Here is a 24,550-nt window from a genome sequence, read left to right on the forward strand (position 1 = left end):
GTCTTGTGATTTGCTGGTGAAGACATTATGCATTTCCTAAGGCTCGATAAATAGTTAATATAATACTTAATATTGGCTCTTTCGTTGGCTTTCGCAGTAAAAACATGAGGACGTTATTTGCCGCACAAATTTTTGTTGAATTACAGTGCGTTTGATTTATATCACAGGAGCTACGACATGATAATGTTTAACGGTACGGCAAATAGATTCCTCGTCTGGCAGCTCGGCAATGAAAGAACAAAAATGTCGAACGATACTATACTATTTTTGCTGTAAGAAAAATCCTAATTTAAACACAATCACGTGGCTGTCATACTCGTGATTGGCTCTCATTCATTCATTCATTTATTTTATTCCATAGATCTTACATGAGCAATGAAGCTTTAAGATGTGGAACATGTCAACATTTTACAATATTACAATTACAATTTTTACAATTTTGTACAATTTTTTACATTTTTTTTTTTTTTTTTTTTACAGTCGAAACACTCACATGACGCAGGAAAATATAGTCCGTATTTGCAAACTATCATCTTGTATTATTAGAAAATAAAAAATTGAATTCTAGTTGTTAAATATAATGAAACATATAACTTCACTCATAAGTAAAACGATATGAAAAAGAAAAGCTACTTTTATATTTTGTTATGTACTATGAACGCAGATAAATACCAAAAGTAATACCAAGGTAGTCTGTTCTTGTAACAAGCTGGCATCACTTGAGGTCGTAGTTGTTCACGTAAGCACATGGTACTGAAGTATGGCTTCTGCATCCTCGGTGTGTTTGGTTATTAAACATAAGAGTAGAAACTCAAAAGCAGAGAAAAAGAAATAGTCTTAAATGTATATAATAAGTTATGTGAGATTTAATTACAGTAATTATAAAGTAAATGTTTCCTAAGCAAATGAATGCATAGTAGTGAGGTTAGGCCTACTTGACGAGTAACAGAAAATGTTTAACATGAAACAGAATGTACAACAGTGGGCAGGAACATGTACTGAGAATCTATGGCGCCAAACAGCGGCCAATGAAGCCTCACTTCAATCACATGCTATTGTTTATATTAGGATTTTTCTTACAGTGAAAAGATTATACCTACATAGACTTTATAGAGCCTTCACTTCCTAAGATGTAAGCAAAGAGGAGTCACATCGGGAATAACAGCGTCGCGACTATAACTTCCCTCTTCCTCTCGAAGCATTAATGTAAATAAAATTGTGATTTGAGACTTGTACAGTTGTCAGTTTTGATAATTATTAAAATATTTTAAAAGATCTTTTTCTGTGAGGTCTGCATGGGTGAACTTGCTGAGCTGAAGTGAAATGGAACATTATTTACTTTCTAGATACAAGAATTTGCAAGTTAATTTGAAACTTTGAAGTTATAACTCAAATAGAATTGTATTCTGAACAGCAAGAGTAAAATCATTCACACGCGGTACACTACACTTCTTTACTACAGTATTATTTTTGTACTAAGAATCTACGTTTATTTTGTTTTGCATGTTTGCACATAATTTCTAAATTTAAAATTGAGTAATGTGAGCTGAAATATTTTCCTGTATTCAGAGCTTATTGCGAACTTTGGATGAGACAAGGAAGGAACATAAAATGGTGGAGACGAAGGCTGTTCAGTTGCTTCGTGACAGCAAGGCCAAGTGGGAAAAGAAACACAAGCTGGAATTGGAGAATTTAGAAAAACAGATTGAGGTAGGTGTGAAAAAAACAAAGATTTAAGTAAATTAATAAGTTGTTTGAAAGCATCTATTGAGCAGTCTGATAATATTCACTTAGGCATGATTTCTAAATGAACAAGTTTATATGCTTTTAAATTGAATGGAATACCACGATATGTGTCAGAGGAAGAACAATTGAAGATTACAGGGGGAAAACCTGATAAGTCACGTTTTACTGTTTTTTACGAGAAGAAAGTTTCAAGACCCATTATATTCTGTTGTCTTTGCGTTATCATTCTTCAAATATTTTTGAACTAATAAGGTTGTTATTCTGTACAGTTAAACTACACAAACCTACACTACCTGAGTTACATAACATCTAGAACAGAAAATCGATAATTTTGGAACTTATCATGTTTTTCTTCTATGCTCTTCAATAGTTTGTATACATCTGAATTCTGATTAGTGTAATATGTAGCCAGTCAACAATGTATGTAATGGAGAGGGAAAGGAACTGGCTACCTTACCCCATTGTCTCTTGGCTTAGTTGCCTCATAAATGGTGCCTTGTTGGTATAGTAGGATTTTTCAAAGGATCCCCAGTCGGTCTCTTTTGTTGCTAGAAGAACTTAGCCACACGGTCCACCCCGGTCATTAAGGGACGCGTGCAGAAATTTCTAGGCGCGCAGTTGTCACATTTTACATTGACTTCGCCACGTGGGTATGAAACAATCGTATATTTATTTCTATACAACAAATTGTACTTTCATTCAATCAATCACGAATTAATGAATGGTTAATTTTGAGTTACTGTGTGTATAAAGATCCGTTTTAGAATCATTGTACGGTCAACTTCTTCAAACTAATATATTTCATACTTAGACTACATCAATAATAATAATAATAATAATAATAACACCGAAATAATATTGTCAATTTGTGTTTCGTGTCTAAATTCGCAGCGAAATCTGAAATGTTATGTAATAAAATATGGCATTTTTCTTCTCTTACCTCTATTCGTCGTCACTCTCTCCTAAAGGAATCACAAATCTCTCTTGGTTACTGTCCCTGTTGTGCTTCATATAATTCCCTTCCGTTTTAATTGCATGTTGAACACAGGAGGACCAATTATGAGGACCGATTGTTGCAGCTCCAACACGCAGAAGTTAACACACTAGACTCAAGTCGGGATAATATTGTTTTTCCTAACATAAGACTTCAGTTGATGCCAAAGGTCGACCTGGTTGGCGCAGTTGGTATAGCACTGACCTTCTATGCCCGAGGTTGCGGGTTCGATCCCGGGCTAGGTCGATGGCATTTGTGTGCTTAACTGCGACAGGCTCATGTTAGTAGATTTACTGGCATGTAAAAGAACTCCTGCGGGATAAAATTCCGGCACACCGGCGACGCTGATATAACTTTGGCAGTTGTGAGCGTCGTTAAATAAAACATAACATTTAACATTCCCAAAGGATTTAGAACACAGTGGTACGGAGGAAATCGTAACACTTCGTGTCCACATGAGGCTGCGAGCTCCTCCACTGCATGTTTCTTACTGCATGGCTAATTTGATATCCTTGATGGGTATGGGTTGGACAGGGTTATATTATTGTCCTAATAAAGTTAATTATGTCTTTAGAATTGCTGTTCATCTATCATTGCTATCTTGGGGTTGTAAAAAACTAAGTAATGTAGAATATACTCCAGGAAATAATAACAGTAATAATAATAATAATAATAATAATAATAATAATAATAATAATTACAGAAGACTTTCAAACAACAAACGAAAACACTTGTGAATTGTTTGGACATATTAAGAAAGACTGCAGTTAGTGTTAGCATTCAGGGGAGAATTGGCAACATTTATGTTTGCCTCAGAAAGCGGAAACAGAGATTACCCCATCCCCCGAGTGGACAGAAAAGGTTGGGGGGACCGTCTTACTTCAAAAGACAACCGCTCAGCGTGCGGTAGCCTCTGTCTTTAACTGGGGATCCAAAGAGCGATCCTACTATATCAGTTGTGAGGTTCAGACCTATCTTTGGACAGTTGACTAAACAACAACAACTTGGATATACAGAGTAAAACCATTATTTTATTACAATCTTTGAGTGATAAAGGTAATCATTGATCAGTATGAACAATTTTCGTATAGCAATCTATGTTCGGAAATGTTCAGTTTGTTATTTACAAGCATTCATCTGTGTAGTCAGCCTGCTTTCTTCAATATTGGTAAACCACATTTTTCCATTCTAAAGCAATAAAGGGATCGTGATAAATATTTTTGTTTTCTTTAATGTAGGCTTATATAAGTTAACTCGTACGCTGTACAGAACTTCGCAGCATAAATATAACCGTCCGCCGAGTTAGCTCTGTGGTAGCGTGAATGCCTCCAAACTAGTCGGCCCAGGTTCGATTCCCAGCAGGGTCAGAAATTTTCTTGTAAAATTTCTACCTCAGGACTAGGAGAGTGCACTTCACTAAATTGTGCACCAATATGCCTGGGTTAAATCCAAAATCTCTCCGCAGTGCATATGAAGGGAAGGGATGTGTCACTGTTGATAGTGATTCGTTTGTCGGATGAGGACATTAAGCCTGGCAGACCCCTTGGTGCTATTTGACAGGAATAGGCTACATGCCGGCAGCGAGTTTACCTTTCTCCCATCCTCACCTTCATCATCATTCTCACCCATTCCCTACACTACACTTACACGAACACTTAGCATACACTCACCCTAGTACACAACATAACTCTTCACAGATACACATCATGCATAACGTGGCCTGCCGAAGTGATGTGCAATTTGAAAATGGGTCACAGCCCTGGCATCTATCTGCAGTATGCAGAACTTGTATCACGCAAAGTGAAATGGGTAGGCATTAGACACACACACACACACATATATATGATAACCAGCTGGCATCTAACTCAAGACCAGTGCATTGGAACCTCACTTCAGTTTAAATGCAACTTTCCTTCAGTTAGGCATTATATGCATACAATAATTTTGGTTTCCATAGTTCCTTGTTGTGTTATGGAAAGATTCACTTTAATAGAATTTGGAGCTTGCCTGCCAGTCTGAAGTTGCATTTGGGCGCGGGTTCGATCCCCGCTTGGGCTGATAACCTGGATGGGTTTTTTCCGAGGTTTTCCCCAACCGTAATGTGAATATAAGGTAATCTATGTCGAATCCTCGGCCACATCTCACCAAATATCATCTCGCTATCACCAATCTCATCGACGCTAAATAACTTAGTAGTTGATACAGCGTCGTTAAATGACCAACTAAAATAAAGGAAAAAACAGCAAATAGGAATGGAAGAAAAAACTGGAAAGCTTTATCAGTTAAAAGATAATTTGTGATGCTAACTAGCTCATACCATGTTTAAGAATCCACCAGCGTTTGCAGTAAATGGGAAGTCTGCAATCAAATTTCAGAAAGATGGCCTTGAGTTCAATAATAGCTGGCTACACTAACACATGAAAACTTGTAGCTACCGAATGAATTATTTCTGGATATAGGTTCCTATAAGAAAATTGTTCATTTTTGTCACTCTCTATCCCTAAACGTTTGTAGCAAAGTTACTGCTACCTATTGTATATGACAGTGAAAGTTTCCTAAATTTTCTATTGTACTTATTTTCTTTTGTAACTAAGTTCTGTGAGCTGCGTTATAGTGGATGACAAATGTAAGACTGTGAATTGTTACAGAAACAAACTCAACGGATAACGGAGCTGTGCACCATTAATAACACACTCAGCAGTAAAGTGGAACGTCAAGAAGAAGATCTGAAGAGTGCAGTTAGCGAAATTGAAATGCTGCAAGCAATGGTTCAGGAAAACCAAGATAAGATGGCAAAGGCTCGTGAGTTAAATCGACGTAGTGTGGTGGGAGTAGAGTCAACATTGGAGCGTATTGCTGCTGATAACCAAAGTCAGTTGGCAGCACTGCAGTCACAACTTGCAGATGAAACCAAATTATGTTCCGAGCTGCAGAACAGACTGCGTGAATTGGAAGGAAGTGTTGCCCAGAAAGAGGCAGAGGTAGAGAGATTTATTTAAATCCACATTAATTAATGTTGAAGTAAGAAATTATCTTGTATTTGATCTATTTTATTAGATTTCACTACCTACAATCTGAATAATGCACATACAAGTTATTAGAACACATTGAAAGAAAAATATTATTTTTATATTTCTTTGAAAGCATGTTGCTTTCATAATCTTTTTTGTTTCCAGAGAGGAGATACTAATTAAATTCACTTATGTTACAATCACATATTCTATTTTGCATCAGAACTATCACTAAAACTTGGAGAGGTAAAAATCTTTTGCCATAGACTGTTTTTTCCCTGATATACTCATTGATGTTCCTTCATCTCCATGTTATTTTTGTTCAGGAAAAATCTTCTTCACCTTTGTTAGAGAGATGTTTGGCTCTGCTACTCTCTGTATCTTATTTTTAGCTGATCCGCTTATTTTCTCATAAAAGTGTATAAGTTGAGAACGATCTCTCTTGTTCATCTCCTGCTATATTTTAGTCTAAAAAGTATCGGTGGCATATGACCTACAGGTCAATTTCTTCTAAGCAACTGAGCATACTTTCATTTAGTGTCGTTACTCCTCCCCCGTCTACCCCAGCCCATTGCTTGACCCACCCCTGCAAAGGACCACCATCATAAAGGCACGCTTGCTAACTTTCTCTTTCCTCAGAAGTGTCAAAAAGATCTGCAACACTTATAACTTTGAATACAGCAGCAGTGCAGTGTCACCAATGACTTTATCAGTAATTTAAAAGCATGATTATTGTTTTGGATAAACTTCTGTATTGCCTTCTAATATCTGAAAGTAAGGAACTGTGTGAAAATTTCAGAGTGATATCTTGGAGTCATTCAATACTGCTCATGTCAGAGAGTAATGAGTTCTGCCCTATAATTGTCCCTAACTCAGAAGTATAATATTTTCAGTTAGTACAGTCACTGAAGGTCTTAATGACTACATCTGGGAACATTGGTAACTATAGTTAATAGCATAAAATAAGCGGAACAAAAGTAAATAAAAACTAACACATTTTGAAAGTAAAATTAAATTACTAATCATTATTAAGACACTGGTGTTTATATTTAATGTGGCAGATAAGTGCAGTAGACTTAAATTTAATATGTAAAATATTTTTTTGCTCGACCATGCCGAAATGTAGTAATTATACACCTGGTAGCAGACCTTTAATGCATGTCATTAAAGTACACCTACTCATTAAAGGTCAGGTCTTTCAGCCAATGACGACTCAGGTTACAACTGTTCAGCCAATGACAGGTCAGCTTTCTACTGTTATAAAACCGCAAGTATCGATTATTCTTGGATATGCAATCGAAAGAGAATTAGCGAAAAGTCACGGAGGCTGGAAATCTAATACTGTCGCAGAAGGTTATGTTCTGCTACTATAATAATTAGCGTTAATTGTAAATAATATTCAAATAAATTCAATTTGTCATCTCGTTTTTCAATGTCTAATTTAATTTCAATGTTATCTCTGTAGGTTCTTATGGTCTAGCAAGGTCAATGTGGACATCTGTTCCTCGGAAAAAATCAATACTTTCGCGTCTGCGCACATCTCACAACATAGGGGACATTGCTCAGAAATTAATAATATCAAGTTAGAAATATGGTCGAGCATAAAAAGTCGTATGAAACTCGCCTATAATGGTAATTAAGAAGCTCGTATGAAAATTATGAAACTCGCTTGCGCTCGTTTCATAAATATCCATACTCACTTCTTAATTACCTTCATTATAGGCTCGTTGCATAATGTACTATTCTTTAATTCAACTTGCATTTTAGTATTTGTTATGTGTATTTGCAGCTTTCATCATTAAAAGAACGAGAAACAACACAGACAGCAGCGCTTACAGTTCAGTTAGAGACATGTCAACATCAGTGCTCTGAACTGCAGCAACGGGTAGAGTTCCTTGAGGAACAGAATGAGACTGCAGTCAAAAATATGGAGGCTAGTAATAAGGCTCTTGTTTGCGAGCTGGAAGATAAGTTGCGCAGAGAAAAACAGGAATGTAAAGAGTTGCGAACACGATTGGTGGTAAGTGTGCATCTTTTGTATCTAATGTTCCTTCCATTCCTTCTGACGTAGAATATGTCTTTTTTTGCACCTCAGTATAGAGTGACGGGTCATTAAATTCTGTGTGATGAAAATCATACAAATTTAAAATCACTAATACACATTAACTAAACAATGTACAACAATAGAACTGATGTCAATTGACAGAGCTAGGACGAATGTTTAGTGCGTGGTGTGAGTGATTGATCAAATGACCTTGAACACTTGGTGGAGTCTGTGCACAAATAGATTTTAATAGCACACTTTTGATGTTTCATGCAGTAATAACTCGGCAACAGAGAGTGATAGATTGACTGGACTTGCACTAAACTATTTGTTTCGTCGAGTTATATGAGATTAACGAGCAAAAACTTGCAGTCATTACTTAAAATTAGTGTAAAAGTAGAAAAACTGTAACTTTGTAGTGAAAATTCACAAGGATGAAAGAATGTTAGATAAGAAAGAAAAGAAGCAGTAACTTTCAGGGGCAGAGGCAGCATTGCTATCATAAACGTACTATTTATAGGACCTTTGTTTTGCCCTTCTATTATTAGAGCTATTATTATCAAAGGTCCGTGAAAACAGTGGCCGGCCATCCCCTGCGTGGTTTCTGGTGCGCACGTAACCGTTTCTCCCACACAATCGACCTCCAGTAGCCATATGGCATTCAGAGTGCTTAGAAGTCGTGTAATGAAACTCTCAATTCTTCAAGTGTACAACGTTAGTGTATAAAGTTTAGTGATTATTGTGTGTTTTGGTAATGCCTAGCAAAAAATTCTCACTGTGTGAACGTGTGTATGTGTACAATACGTACTTAAAGGCAGTGCAAAAACAAGACGAAAATTTCGAATAAAGTTTCCAAACCTGTGCCTTCTGCCAAAACTATTAGATGACTTGCTAAAAGATTTAAAGAAACAGGCTCAGTGAAGAATCGAAAATCAAGCAGAAAACATAGTGTTCTTACGTGGAACGATTGTCAGTTTATTTCCAACAAGATTCCGCCATTGCTCATACAGCTGCTGTGTCAATAAGGGAATTGAGGCATATTTTCGGTACGAGACTCATCAGTAATAATTTGTGGCCTCCACAAAGCCCAGATATAACACCTTTAATTACTTACTCACTTACTGGCTTTTAAGGAACCCGGAGGTTCATTGCCACCCTCACATAAGCCTGCCATTGGTCCCTATCCTGAGCAAGATTAATCCAGTCTCTATTATCATATCTCACCTCCCTCAAATCCATTTTAATATTATCTTCCCATCTACGTCTCGGCTTCCCCAAAGGTCTTTTTCCTTCCGGCCTCCCAACTAACACACTATATGCATTTCTGGATTCGCCCAGATGCACAGTGGTTCATTTTCCCAATTTCTTGGCCAAAACCTCTAGAGATGTCTGAATTAATTTGAACGTAACAAAGTTGAAACAAATCGTAAAAGTAACATAATTAAGAATTAAATATCGAGTAAATTCACATAAATAGCTATAGTATATGCTTTTTTCTTCCGTGGATGATCATTTCATTGCTTCTTAGGGTATTCAAAGTTATAGTCTATTTTATCTATATATAATGTGTGTATAGTACAGTAATTATTTCATTCGCTAGCATCCTAGTCTGCGGAGATAATGGAGTCATCTTTATCAGAGGCCTGAGTGGACACACCTAAATGTGTAGGTGGATCTGGAGCTGACAGAAGTGACATTACATCTGCAGATAAATGCTTCAGTTTCTTTCTTGGGACTTTCAATATTCTTTATGAAGTATGGTCCAACAATGTCTGCAGATCAGTTTTAGCAGACTTTTCTGTTATTTGAATGGCATTGGTATCGGGATAGCATGTCTTTTGTGCTTCTAGCACCGTTCTGTATTGCTGGAAAATGCAGGCGATGGATTTTTAGTCTTGGACCTAATCAGGTTATAATGGAATTTTGTTAATTTAACTTCAACTAGAATGGATAATGCTCTGAACTTAATTTATAAGCTTTTCTGCATGTTGACGTACTGATTGGTGTTGAAAATTGTACATCTTTTATTGCAGCAGCAGTAGTAACAATCTCTCCTGCTTCACAAAGACTCATTTGTGTAGCATATACGAGTTCTGAAGGAACTATGTTTTGTCTTAATCCCTGTGCTTTTCGTCTTTTATAACGTCCATCACTTTACTAAATTCTAGTAATGGACGTTCGATTCTCTATTGCGTTTCAGTAACGCATATTGGAAAACTCGTAGATTTTCAAGCCATTTCTTATTCTGTGGTAGGAATCTTTCAACTGTCCTATTTGACCATTGCCATCTGGTTCTAAAATTATATATTAAATGTTTTAACACATTCTTTACTTCAGCGGGTGATGTTGCAGGGGAATCTGTTATGATTCTAATACGTTCTCTTAAATAATCATACTTTTCTTCAAAATTATGAACGTTCCTGTAGTATAGTAAGGTTTATGTGATGACTTTCATATCTTGAAAGGAATTACAGAAATAATTCAAATTTTAATAAATTGATGAAGGATTAATATACGACACAACAATTTTTTGTGGCAACGTATTTTATAGGTAAGCAAAATGAAATAATGCACAAGAAAGCTAGAGGTTTCACCTATTCTTCGACATTGCAACCAAGTCTCTCGACATATTTCTCCTATCGTGACACATTTCAGTACACCTCGTTCATAAAACTGTTTTTTGGGCGTATAGCTACCTGCGCTCGACCGATTTCACTTCTTCATCCGAACCGAAGCGTTGTCCTCCTAGCAGTTTCTTCATTGGTCCAAAGAGGTGAAAGTCAGACGGTCCAAGGTCTGGACTGTAGTGTGGGTGATTGCCGCCTTAATGATGCCTCTGACATTGGGTGGTGTTGCATCAGTCACTAGTCAGCCGGAACGTGCTTCGTCGGCGGACTTCTTCGAAGAACTTGCACCACCTGGAGATGTTGCTATGGTCCAGACAATCAAGCGCCATACACCTCCAATATTTCCCTGTGGATTTCACTCGATTTTTTTTTGTTTTTCGCAAAAAAAAATGGACTACACCTCGCTGCCCTTCAGAAGTGAATGATGGTAGAAAACGCGTAATTTTTACTCAGTAGTTACAGCTTGTTTAGCCAGGGCGACATCCAATCGAATCATTGCTGTATGTAGTGCAAGATTCAAACCAACTACCTCCCAAATTTGAACGTCCTAACCAAAATGTATTCCGTTAAATAATTGTTGTCTGTTACTTTCCAATCCTTCCTTGTATTACAACGCAAAGACGCAGTGCGCACTTCAAAACTAAATTCGAGCTAGTGGGCCCAGTGGCAGTTGGGAGCAGACTTTCTTTATTGGTACATGAAAAGCATCCACATAGGTATGATTTGTAATGAGTAACTTGACAGGACCTCGCAGGACCGATAACTTTTAACCTCCGTGAATCCGCCGCTTTCACATTTTCAACCACAATCAACGTGACTATATTGTTTAATATCTAAATGACGTTAGTTAATTAAGTAATAAATTAAAACTATGTTCAAATATTCTACACACCTCCAGGAATCGAATCCATGCTTCAGCTTTTATTTTCACACTTATACTACTTATTTGTAACAATTCAAAAACGACCTTTCTTTCACCACGCGAACTCAGCAACTGCATTGTCCAAGAGAGACGCATTTTCAGCCATGCATTTACAAGCACAGGACTGGAGATGGGAGATAAGATATACGATGTCTACATGCCCTGTCCTTCCTCTTCAACTTAAGACAACAAACAATCCTCTCCTATATGTTTCAGTTTTGGGGTTTTGGCCAGAAATTCGGGAAAATGAACCACTGTGAGACGTGCTACATGCCCTGCCCATCTCAAACGTCTGGATTTAATGTTACTAATTATGTCAGGTGAAAAATACAATGTGTGCAGTTCTGTGTTGTGTAACTTTCTCCATTCTCCTGTAACTTCATCCTTCTTAGCTCCAAATATTTTCCTAAGCACCTTATTCTCAAACACCCTTAACCTATGTTCCTCTCTCAAAGTGAGAGTCCAAGTTTCACAACCATAAAGAAAAACCAGTAATATAACTGTTTGATATAACACCCTATGACTTTTATTTATGCGGAACACTAAAAGGTAAGGTTTGTAGGAAAAATCCTCATTCTATAGATAAACTAAAAGACTATATACGAGAAGAAATCCAAGCTATCAATGATGTGGAACTTCAGAGTGTTGTTCATTCGTTTATCAGAAGATGTCAATTGTGTGTGGCGGCAAATGAGGGCCATTTTCAGCAATGAATGTGAGCCTGGTAAGTCCAAATTATTGAACATTTATTGTTAGTACTGTTATATATTGGAGATGCGCTGGAGAAATGGTTATGCGCTCGGCGGAAACCACGCAAGGCATACCCGGCCGCTGTTTTCTTAGAGTTTCAGAATTCTTTTTCTGAGGTGACGTCATTTGATGCCGGAATTCATTATCCTTTTATGATGGGCATGGATGTCGACTAGCAGTATTAGAATTGTGAAATTAATGAGAAACACTAGTAACATTTTCCCCAGAGTCCTTTCACTCAACGTAATTTTGTGGTGTAAATCAGTGTACTAAAAACGACATATTTATTTTAATCCAACTTCTGTTACAGAATTTGGAAGGTGAGCTCAGCGAATCACTGATGTCCCAGGAAAGTACAGTAGCTGCGAGGGAAGTAGAACGTGAAGCTCATGTTACCATGTTGGAAGCTGAATTGAAACAAGCTGCTGCTGATAAAATGAAATTGCAGCACAGACTTCAAGAAGCAAAAACTAAAGAAGGTATTCCTACTGGCTTTTAAGGAACCCGGAGGTTCATTGCTGCATTCACATAAGCCCATCATTGGTCCCTATCCTGTGCAAGATTAATCCAGTCTCTATCAACATATCCCACCACCCTCAAATCCATTTTAATATTATCTTCCCATCTACGTCTCGGCCTCCCAACTAACACTCTATATGCATTTCTGGATTCGCTCATACGTGCTACACGCCCTGCCCATCTCAAACATCGGGATTTAATGTTCCTAATTATGTCAGGTGAAGAATACTGTTCGTTAATACCGTGAGTCAATCAGTCAATTAAAAGACATTATGGAGCATGTCGATTTCACAAAATGCTTCCACTGTGTTCTGTCTTTTGCTAGTTTCTCCCATTTTCATGCATTCCTTCTGAATTTCATCTTTTTATCTACTTTTCAAAAACAGTCAAATTTCTTCATTTGGAATGTGTAATATTTCGTTTCCTGCTTTGGAAGTTCAGTGGATACATTTTACTGATTATATAAAAATTCATCTCTGTATGACTTCAGGCTTTCCGGGTGTTTGATGTAGAATAACTCTTCTCGGGTTCTCAGCCAGGTGAGTTGGAGATTAGCTTCCAAGCTTTCGACGGCTAGCTCTGCCATCTTCTTCAGGGAATTGAAGTGATGTGGGACCATGTCTAGCCGGTATATATGCAAAAGTAGGGCTTCCCGCTGTGGGCCAATCAGGAGCTAGTTCCTAGTCCCGACTGTCAGGCGCATTCTGGTTGGTGGAAGCGGCAGCCAATCAGGAGCTACTTGCTGGTCCCAACTGTCTGCTGTGTGCTGGAAGCTAATCTCCAACTCACCTGGTTGAGAACCCGAGAAGAGCTATTCTTCTCAAAATTCATCTCTGTTTCTTTTTTGTCTTATTAATTAACAATGATGGCAATGATGTTAGAGATACTTTCATCTCAGAAACATAGTCGGCTTTGGTGGTTGAATGTCTGCAATGCTTTGAGGTTGATAGTTTTAAACCTGATCGAGGGTGGTGTATTTTTAAGATCAATAAAATTCTTTAACCTGACTTTCTTTGGTAGAAAAAGTAAAATAAGAAGCCTGGTATTCAGAAGAATCAAGTTTCTAAATGAGGGGGTTTTGGGGCAAAATGTGTACCAGTCATTTCTCTCTCATATTAAAAATTCACTTCTTTTGGCATGTGCCCCATCTAAAATGAATTTCTCCCTATTACCAATCCAGTAATCTTAAGGTTTTCATTGATTAAATTGGAAGGTTTTAGCAGGCAGCCTCTGAAATAGAATTTTTCACTCTGGTACAATAACAAAAATCTTAGCCAATGTAAACTTCAGTATACCATTCATCGTCGTCGTCTTCCTAACAAGTATTAGGCCGAGTGGCCTGTTACGGTCTCAAACTAGAATTTTCAGTCCATCTCTTCTTCGGACGACCTAGAGATCTTTTGCCATGCGGATGGTAATGAAACAGTGCTTTTGGAATTCTGCATCGTTCCATTCTTTCGAGATGACCCTTCCACTGAAGTTGATATTTGCTGATGAACTGCATAATGGGTTCTATTTGAAGTTCTTGCATTATGTCCTCATTTTTTTTATGATCCCAGCGAGTATATCCAGCTGTTGCTCTCATGAACCTCATCTCACTTGCTGTTATTCTACTGACATCTTTATTCTTCACAGTCCACGCTTCACTACCATAGCTTCTTAATACTGGCTGTGCTAAGGTTTTATACAAGCCTATTCTTGTGTGTCTTCGTACTAGTGAAGGTTTCATGATTTTATTAATGATCCCCATTGTTTTATTATATTTACATATTTTTTCAGCAATATCTACTTCATCATAAGATGATAGTGTATAGACAAGGTAAGTGAAAGTATTTACTCTGTTATTTTATTATTCAAACAGATTTTACTTGGTACAGGGAATTTCCCACAAAATGACGTGATTTTCGTTTTTTCAATATTAATTTCCATGTTATATTTTTCACTGACCATATTTAAATTGTGTACTGAATATTGTAAATCATCTTCAGTTGATGCTATGAGAACTAGATCATCAGCGAAAGTGCTGCATAGGTGGAAACCCCACCAATTGTACCTCTCTGAGCTAGCAACCCATTGGGCGTCATTTTCACATTGCTTTCAGAAGCCTCGGATGACAAAGTATACCATACATAAACAATAATAATAATAATGAACATGTTTTGATTTTAATCATAAATAATTATTTACAGAGGAAGATAATCGCAAGGTGGAGACACTAGAGGGGCTATTGCAGCGTCTGGAACAAGGTTTGGCACGTCTAGAGGAAGAGAATCTGAAGTTGAAAGCACAAACCATCTCGGAGGACAGTAATAAAGACTCCAATATCCGTTTGGAAGAACTGGAACAGCAGAAACTCATTCTGTTGGCTCAAGTGGAGAAGTTAGAATTGCAAGTGGAGAAACTGAGAGAAGCATCAGTTCTAGACAGACAGGCTGCAAAAATAGCACAGGAGCAGCTATGGAAGGTGTAGAATTTTCTCAGATTGTATTGTATGGGCTATTCGATATGAAATCAATCAGTAAAAAACCTCGCATTTTTTTATTTTTCCTACTTATACAAGGTTCTGAGGGGAGTGCATTTTCAAAAATATACTATCGAAAGTCAAACTGTTTTCGTATTATTGAGCGACAAATTTAGCATATTTTATAAAAACAAGCCTCTTTTAGTGCTCAGAACTCTGGAACCATTTACTGCAGAACATTGAATGAGAGCTTATTTTGAAGCTGACATTTGGTAGGTTATGTTAAGAAGTAATCCTTATTTTTGTTGTACACAGAGAGACAGATAATCTGATTTTACTTGCTTTTAGGCTTTTTGGCCATTTGTAAAAATGTAAAAAAATATTTAGAAAAAACCTTGCATTATTAAGAGGGATTCGGCATTATTTGTTTAGTGGTATGGCAATAAGTTTCGAGGGTATTAAATAGAATATTTTCACACGCCTAGACTTGAACGGCGCAGTACCGCATGCACTGGCCGAGAGCTGAAGATAAGCGAGCGTTGGGCGTCATTTTACTCCTGTGTTTATGAAAACCTGTGATAAAGCTAGCACAGCCATGACTGCTAGACAACACATCACGTGTTTGTCTCCTGGCCTTGCTTGTCTCAACTAGCTCCCGTCTCACAGTCAGCTGGTTAATTCACGCGCTTACTATTTATTTTCTTTATTTGATATTTTCAATACTTTCTTATCATCATACCATCAGTAAGAAATATGTGTTTATTTGTACTTTTAATGCGGAATCTAACTATATATTTTTTAAATATTTTTTCCTAGCCAAAGGCGTCTTAATGAGGAAAAATCTAAATTTCTCAATTTCCATAAAAAGGAAGAAAATCTGTTTATATGTCAATATAAACTTTAATTTCTCAACATCAAAATAAACCATGATTTTGATCATTGGGTGAAAGGGTTTCGGAGCTACAACAGTTTAAAGTTACTAATTTTATGAAAATACGATAAATTTAAATATTTTTAATTTAAACACTATGAAGTTCTGATGCCTCAAACTTTACACAAAGTATTGTATCACAGTTCTCTACGTACAAAAAAAGTTTCATTGTATTTAAAAATTATAAGGTCAATTTTCTCTATATTTCGGTCAATTTGAGATGGAATAGCTCGTATGCGCCTATTTTTCTGCATGATGACTTGAAAAAGTCAATGTTCTAAACAAATATAATTTTATACATTTGTAGCAGGTATTTTGTCACCATTTGTACGAACTATTTTGTCCGTTTCTCTCTCTCTCTCTCTCTCTCTCTCTCTCTCTCTCTCTCTCTCTCTCCTGTTTGACTATTCCAAATTTTATTATTCAGGCTGCAGTCTTCAATAGAATAACATTCAGGCGCAAATTAACGCTTAAATTTATTCACATCAGTTAAAAATTTGAACTATTTAAAATAAATATACATTGTCGCCTAAAGAAATCAACACCTGAATTTAATGAGAAAAGAAAGAGAATTACTAATTCGAAAATAATCTTCATCTTACGATGTTTGGTGATGTATACACGTCCGTTGATGTGACATATTAATGAATTTAAATACTATTATAGTCACAATCATGCCATGGTATGAAAGAAAAATTTCACAACCTCGAGCGGGAATCGAACCTGCGACTTCCTGTTCTCCGGTCAGGCGCTCTACCACTGAGCTATCGAGTTCGTCTCACGCCAAAGGGTTGGAATTATCCTTTCATACTGGCGACTCTGTTATAGAGTACTGTCCATAGCGTCTGATCTAGTCAGCACTGCTTATGGGTTGAAAGAAACTTTACAAATGTAATCATCTTAGGATGTTTGGTGACGTATACATGTCCGTTGATGTCTAGATCAGATGCTATGGACAGTACTCTGTAACAGAGTTGCCAGTATGAAAGGATAATTCCAAGCCTTTGGCATGAGATGAACTCGACAGCTCAGTGGTAGAGCGCCTGACTGGAGAACAGGAAGTCGCAGGTTCGATTCCCGCTCGAGGTTGTGAAAAATTTTTCTTTCATACCATGGCATGATTGTGACTGTAATAGTATTTAAATTCATTAATTCGAATATGTTTGTTCATACATAAATTTACTTTCCATTTCAGAAAGAAAAGGAATTATCTGATACAAAAATAGATTTGCGCATTGCACAACGTGAAGCAAAGACAGCGGAAGAACAATTGAAATTGCTGCAAGAAGAGAAGCAGAAGTGGGGAGAAAAATTGCAAACAGAAAAGAATGTTAGTGCTGAGCAGTTGCAAGCGGAACGTGAGAAGCTGGATAAACTGCATCAACAGGTTTTATCTTTAAACTCAGAACTGTCGGACTTAAAACAAAGAGAAGAAGCTGCCAAGAAGCAGGTTGATGTAAGTATTCGTACTTTTTACAGCAGTGCAATATTTCCACATTATTCACGTTTTCAGATATTTTTTGTGAAACAAAGTTTCAAAATGTGACTTTTCTACATAACTGTTAAGGTGAGAAATTCTGTGATCATTTCTTATAAATTCAGACTGCCTATTTGTAAATACTCAGGGTAACGTTTTATTTACTATAGGATTTTAATTAAAAACAAAATATTTTACTTCAGAAATTCTTACATTCATTTCTCTTACAAATTTACTATTTACATGTATATGCAGTTATGCGACGTAAATGTATTTATGTATTTGTGTGAACAATTTTGTTTCATTCGTTTCGTCCCCGTCCCCCTCCCCTCTCTTTTTTTTTATTTTTATCATATGATTAAGAGAAGATGATTTCATACACGTAGATATTACTTAACTCTTACAGTAATACTAATAAAATAATTATACATCTTGATTACACAACTTTTAACACTGTATCACTTCGGAATATGTATGGTAAGACTTTCCTGTGTTAAATTTCAACGTACCTCGTTTACATGTTTCGACCTATTTATGGGTCATCTTCAGAACTGGTCGTTGTTGGTCTTGGCGCCACTTGTTCTGTTTCCTGTGAGGGTGTGTTCCAGTAGTATAGTGTAGAGTCAAAGAGTGTGTGTGTTTTGAAGTTGAGTTATGTGTTGAGAATTTCGTTGGGGGGTGTTTTTGTCGACAGAGACATCAACACAGACATGGAAATACTACACATCCAACCAAAAAGCCTGAAACTAAACACACTAGAACAATATGAAATATACAGAAACACAAAAATACACCCCAACGAAATTCTCAAAACACAACTCGACTTCAAAACACACACACTCTTTGACTCTACACTATATCACAGGAACACACCCTCACAGGAAACAGAACAAGTGGTGCCAAGACCAACAACTACCAGTTCTGAAGATGACCCATAAATAGGTCGAAACATGTAAACGAGGTACGTTGAAATTTAACACAGGAAAGTCTTACCATACACATTCCGAAATAAATAATTATTACACTTACGAATCCGTGCTTCACATGGAAAGGATATATTCCTTTCATGTGAAGCATGTGTATAGTTTTGTTCTTCGAAAATTGTTTTCCCATGACCTCGTCTTTTTTTCCCCCCTCCTTAAATAATATTAATAATAATAAAAAATTATATGTTACATTCAAATAACATAAGCTAATTCAACCTAATTCATATTTCATAAAATATGCATTTTTTTTTCTTCCATTCGCTTTCGTTGTAGGTCTTCACTGTTCAGATTTCTGTGTTATTAGTGATTGAATTCCTTGCGAGAAATGGTGTACATTTTAAAATGCAACTACTTGAAAAATAAAATACTTTTGATAATAGTCTGAATGTCGTAGAGTAGCCTTGCCAAACTCACTTGGAGGGGGAAAGTATGACGTCAACCTCACTCCAAATCTTTTAGACACTATTGATGTTCATGCATCGCTCTCAGTCTAAAACTTGCTTACTGAGTTGTGGAAGAACAGACTCGATTTTCTTGCCAAAAAAAAAAAACTATATTTTTCACACATTTTGCCTACTTGATTCACCTTCATGATGAAACATTCAAAGCTAAAATGGATCAAGTCCACTTTTTCTTTCTCAAAATGTTGTTGTTTGCTAATGCTGAATTTCTGACAATGAAATCATTAATTCTCTCGCTCCCCAGTGATAGTGGCTGGGCAGTGTTGAAGATGATTTTGATCCATTTCCTCTTGAAGATCACATAAGTGGCAGAGTGGTGAAGGGAATATTCCAATCCTGTGGAGATGCTTGGCCAAGCAATCATGGCCCGTAAACCGTCTAAAAATTGCAACTGCATTCTTCCTTGGGTATCTAGAGACTTTTGGGTTGAGACAGATTCTCACCTTTTATTTTTGGAAATTTGGAGATGATGATTTGTTATAATTTTGTGGTATTGTGAAGTAATTATTCTTTTTGTTGTATAATAGGATAATTGTGTAGCAGGTTTCTGAATAGTACCACAGCCCTTTTTGGCAAAATAATCAGCATCATTGCCAGTCAATTCACAGTGTGTTGGTATCCATTGAAAAACTATTTCTTTCTTTAGGTTGTTGAGATGAAATAGAAATTTTCAGCACTCAAGAATTTGTTGACTTTTTGGTGTTAAAGTTGATGTTATAGCTAAAATGGCTGCTTTTGAATCAGAGAGAATTACTGCTTGCTGGAATTGAGCTTTCTCAAAATGTGATTAAGCACTAACTAGCAACTTTGCAGCTGTTACGTCATTTCCTACATTTAAGTTGATATCTCTAAAGCAATGTTGGACAATAAAATTATTGATAGTCAAATTAGATAATTCACTAGAGTAAGTTGATTTTAAGTCAAATTATCTCAAAACTGTGCATCATGGACTTCATTCACTTTAGAACTGAATGCCTCATATAGCCTTTCACTTAATTAGAATTAGAATTTGAACTCTCTGTTCATAACCAGACACTTTTCCTAATGAGATTATAACAGTTTATTTTGTATAGGTATCTGTTAATAATAAAATTGACCTTTGGTTTTAGCACTCATAGAGCTAGTTCTTAGAAACATTTACTTGGGTTCAAGGTCCAGTCTTGATCCTCACCATGTGTAATGTATATTTGCATTCAGGTAGAGAAGGCATTACTTGCCCAGAAGAAGTCAGAACTGGAGTCCAGTAAGACATCCGCACAGACACTGCAGCATGAACTGAGCATGTTCCAGAAGCAGAGCAAAGTTTTTGAGGACCAAGTGGCAGTCATGCAGGTTGAAACCAAGCGCTTGAATGATGTGATAAATCATCTGCAAGCAGACAGAATAAACCTGGAGAGTGAATTAGAAGAACAGAAGAAAAAGATAGAGAGCTTGGAACTAGTAAGTATCAAAACTATAGTGCTATTACTGTTATATTACTACATAGTACAACAAAACATAAGTTGTCAAACTTTCTTGGCCCATGGTCTTAAAAATTGCTATTAGACCGATACAGTAAAATCCCTCGTATCCGGCACCCAAATAAACGGCAATACTTAAACAATGGCACTTTTGGCTGGGCAAAAAAAAATGTTTAGATCTGTCACATTTCCACAGTCTGGGCCGTCAGTTTCGCCACATTAGGAAGTTCGCACGAACTTTCATTTTTAGTGAATATTCGAACCTAAAATTAGTGTATTATTTGTGTTGTGTGATGTGTTTTAATAAAGAAAATCCACGTAGTTTTTATGTTTATTTAATTATGTTCGGACTATCAGTTTTGCCACATTAGGAAGTTCGCACGAAGTTTAATTTCAGTGAATATTCGAACCTAAAATTAGTGTATTATTTGTGTTGTGTGATGTGTTTTAATAAAGAAAATCCACGTAGTTTTTATGTTTATTTAATTATGTTCGGACTATCAGTTTTGCCACATTAGGAAGTTCGCACGAAGTTTCATTTCAGTGAATATTCGAATCTAAAATTAGTGTATTATTTGTGTTGTGTGATGTGTTTTAATAAAGAAAATCCACGTAGTTTTTATGTTTATTTAATTATGTTCGGACTATCAGTTTTGCCACATTAGAAAGTTCGCACGAAGTTTCATTTCAGTGAATATTCGAATCTAAAATTAGTGTATTATTTGTGTTGTGTGATGTGTTTTAATAAAGAAAATCCACGTAGTTTTTATGTTTATTTAATTATGTTCAGACTATCAGTTTTGCCACATTAGGAAGTTCGCACGAAGTTTCATTTCAGTGAATATTCGAACCTAAAATTAGTGTATTATTTGTGTTGTGTGATGTGTTTTAATAAGGAAGATCCACACAGTTTTTATGTTTATTTAATTATGTTCGGACCATCAGTTTCGCCACATTAGGAAGTTCGCACGAAGTTTCATTTCAGTGAATATTCGAACCTAAAATTAGTGTATTATTTGTGTTGTGTGATGTGTTTTAATAAGGATAATCCACGTAATTTTTATGTTTATTTAATTATGTTCGGACCATCAGTTTTGCCACATTAGGAAGTTCGCACGAACTTTCATTTTTAGTGAATATTCGAACCTAAAATTAGTGTATTATTTGTGTTGTGTGATGTGTTTTAATAAAGAAAATCCACGTAGTTTTTATGTTTATTTAATTATTTTCGGACCATCAGTTTCGCCACATTAGGAAGTTCGCACGAAGTTTCATTTCAGTGAATATTCGAATCTAAAATTAGTGTATTATTTGTGTTGTGTGATGTGTTTTAATAAGGAAGATCAACACAGTTTTTATGTTTATTTAATTATGTTCGGACCATCAGTTTTGCCACATTAGGAAGTTCGCACGAAGTTTCATTTCAGTGAATATTCGAACCTAAAATTAGTGTTTTATTTGTGTTGTGTGATGTGTTTTAATAAGGAAAATCCACGTAATTTTTATGTTTATTTAATTATGTTCGGACCATCAGTTTTGCCATATTAGGAAGTTCGCACGAACTTTTATTTTTATTGAATATTCGAACCTAAAATTAGTGTATTGTTTGTGTTGTGTGATGTGTTTTAATAAAGAAAATCCACGTAGTTTTTATGTTTATTTAATTATGTTCGGACCATCAGTTTTGCCATATTAGGAAGTTCGCACGAACTTTCATTTTTAGTGAATATTCGAACTTATAATTAGTGTATTATTTGTGTTGTGTGATGTGTTTTAATAAAGAAAATCCACGTAGTTTTTATGTTTATTTAATTATGTTCGGACCATCAGTTTCGCCACATTAGGAAGTTCGCACGAAGTTTCATTTCAGTGAATATTCGAACCTAAAATTAGTGTATTATTTGTGTTGTGTGATGTGTTTTAATAAGGAAAATCCACACTGTTTTTATGTTTTATGAGCAAGTGATAGAAAAATAAGCTTCACATGGCTGCAGTTTCAACATTTGGCACCATGAAGTACGAACTTTTTTGTTTATTAATTCAATTATCTGGCAAAATCTCATATCCGGAACTAGCCTGGTCCATTTGGTGCCAGATAAGAGGGATTCTACTGTATAATGCACCTGTGTAAGGTGACTATGGTGCACAGTTCAGAAACCACTGAAATAGTTTTAAGAGACAGAAATCACTCCAGGTAGGAAATGCTGCAGAAGATGATGTAAAATATGTGTTTCCGTCCCACTACCCCTTTGCAGAGAAAGTTTGAGTTGTAATAACAAGCTTTTATTTTATCGTTAATCATTATACATATTGGTGCCTCAAGTGTGACCATCAGTAGAGTTCAAATTGGAAAATCATATTATTGATAAATTCAGTTCCAATATTGTATTAAGAAGTATGTAAAATTCTTTAATTCGATTAAAGTTAAAGTTACGTTTTATTTAACGACGCTCGCAACTGCAGAGGTTATATCAGCGTCGCCAGATGTGCTGGAATTTTGTCCCACAGGAGTTCTTTTACATGCCAGTAAATCTACTGACATGAGCCTGTGGCATTTAAGCACACTTAAATGCCATCGACCTGGCTCGGGATCGAACCCGCAACCTTGGGCATAGAAGGCCAGCGCTATATCAACTCGCCAACCAGGTCGACCCCTTTAATTCGATAAATTGTCAAATTCATTTCAATTTATCTGTAATAAGTAAACAAAACTAATTCGATTAGTATAGATAGAAAAGTATGTAATTTGGATTTGTTAATAATCTAGGTTGTTCACATAAAGAGTTAAAAAGTTGTTGTTTTAACTCCTGGACTGTTAATGAACTTTGAACTCTTTCAGAATAATAATGTTCTGAAGGAATTGTGTACCATGCAGGATGTTCAGCTGGACGAGTTTGAAAAGCTTACGAAGACTTACAAAGATAAAGAGGTTGTTCATGCTAAGGAAAAGTAAGTTGTATTCTCAGTTATTATTAATGTAAATACATTAGTGTCATTATTAGTGGATGGGTTAAAGTAGAATTACTGTAAGCCAGAAGTACGAAAAAAGAAAGTTTTAATAATTCTGCAGATATCTACAAACATAGTGAAAGTTGCAAAATAAGGTGGTGATTTTGATAATTAATTTGAAATTCATTGATAACAATATAATTGATTTTTTGAGTTACCGTATAACCATAATTATGCAAATAAAGAACTATAATTAGATATAATAATTATTATATTCGTAAATTTTTAGGAAGGAACTAAAATCGCAATTGGAGTCCATGCAATCTCAACTTCAGATGGCGTCAAAAGCTACAAATGAAGAAAAATCTCTGCGTATTCGGGCAGAAACACGAATTCAAGCTTTGGAAGCAGAGTTGCAAGTTAAATCTGATGATCTGACTGTGTTACAGAATCAGCTGGAAGATTACCGTTCTTTAGTTGAAGATCGAACAAAGGAGGTTAGTTCTGAGAAAAGTAAATCTTGGTAATATTATGTACTGTTACATTTACTTACTTATGACTCATTGTCGCTTCACATAAGCCCACCATTTGTCCCTATCCTGAGCAAGATTAATCCAGTCTCTACCATCTTATCCTACCTCCCTCAGATCCATTTTAATATTATCCTTCCATCTATGCTTCGGCCTCCCCAAAGGTCTTCTTTCCTCAGGCCTCCCAACTAACATTCTATATGCATTTCTGGATTTTTCCGTATGTGCTACATACCCTGCCCATCTCAAACATTTGGGTATAATGTTTCTAATTATGTTAGGTCAAGAATACAATGCATGAAGTTCTCCTGTAACTTCATCATACCTCTTAGCCTTAAATATTTTTCTAAGCACCTTATTCTCAAATACCCTTAACCTCTGTTCCTCTCTCAAAGTGAGAGTCTTAAGTTTCACATCCATACAGAACAACTGGTAATATAACTGTTTTATAAATTCAGCTTTTTTGAGAACAGGCTGGTTGACAAATTTTCTCAACCAAATAATAACAGACATTTTCCATATTTATTCTGTGTTTAATTTCCTCCCGTGTGTCATTTATATTTGTTACTGTTGCTCCCAGATATTTGAATTTTTATACCTCTTCAAAGGATAAATTTCCAATTTTTATATTTCCATTTCGTACTGTGACTGTTACATTTACATAACTTAAATGGTTTAATTA

The 24,550-nt window shown here is 36.0% G+C and overlaps 1 protein-coding gene across 3 annotated transcripts in view; it reads left to right on the forward strand.

The window, feature by feature from the left end:
• The window catches only part of sti (sticky), an 82,175-nt gene that overhangs the window by 13,021 nt on the left and 44,604 nt on the right, over positions 1–24,550 (forward strand). For all 3 annotated transcript variants that reach the window (XM_069827989.1, XM_069827991.1, XM_069827990.1), the window contains exons 10-18: positions 1,570–1,710; positions 5,389–5,721; positions 7,541–7,771; positions 12,405–12,573; positions 14,803–15,077; positions 17,201–17,461; positions 20,127–20,369; positions 23,229–23,338; positions 23,628–23,835. In XM_069827989.1, the coding sequence (XP_069684090.1) occupies positions 1,570–1,710; positions 5,389–5,721; positions 7,541–7,771; positions 12,405–12,573; positions 14,803–15,077; positions 17,201–17,461; positions 20,127–20,369; positions 23,229–23,338; positions 23,628–23,835 (1,971 nt within the window). The remainder of the gene's footprint in view (positions 1–1,569; positions 1,711–5,388; positions 5,722–7,540; positions 7,772–12,404; positions 12,574–14,802; positions 15,078–17,200; positions 17,462–20,126; positions 20,370–23,228; positions 23,339–23,627; positions 23,836–24,550) is intronic.

The sequence above is a fragment of the Periplaneta americana genome, chromosome 6, assembly GCF_040183065.1.
Source record: "Periplaneta americana isolate PAMFEO1 chromosome 6, P.americana_PAMFEO1_priV1, whole genome shotgun sequence".
Lineage (NCBI taxonomy): Eukaryota > Metazoa > Arthropoda > Insecta > Blattodea > Blattidae > Periplaneta > Periplaneta americana.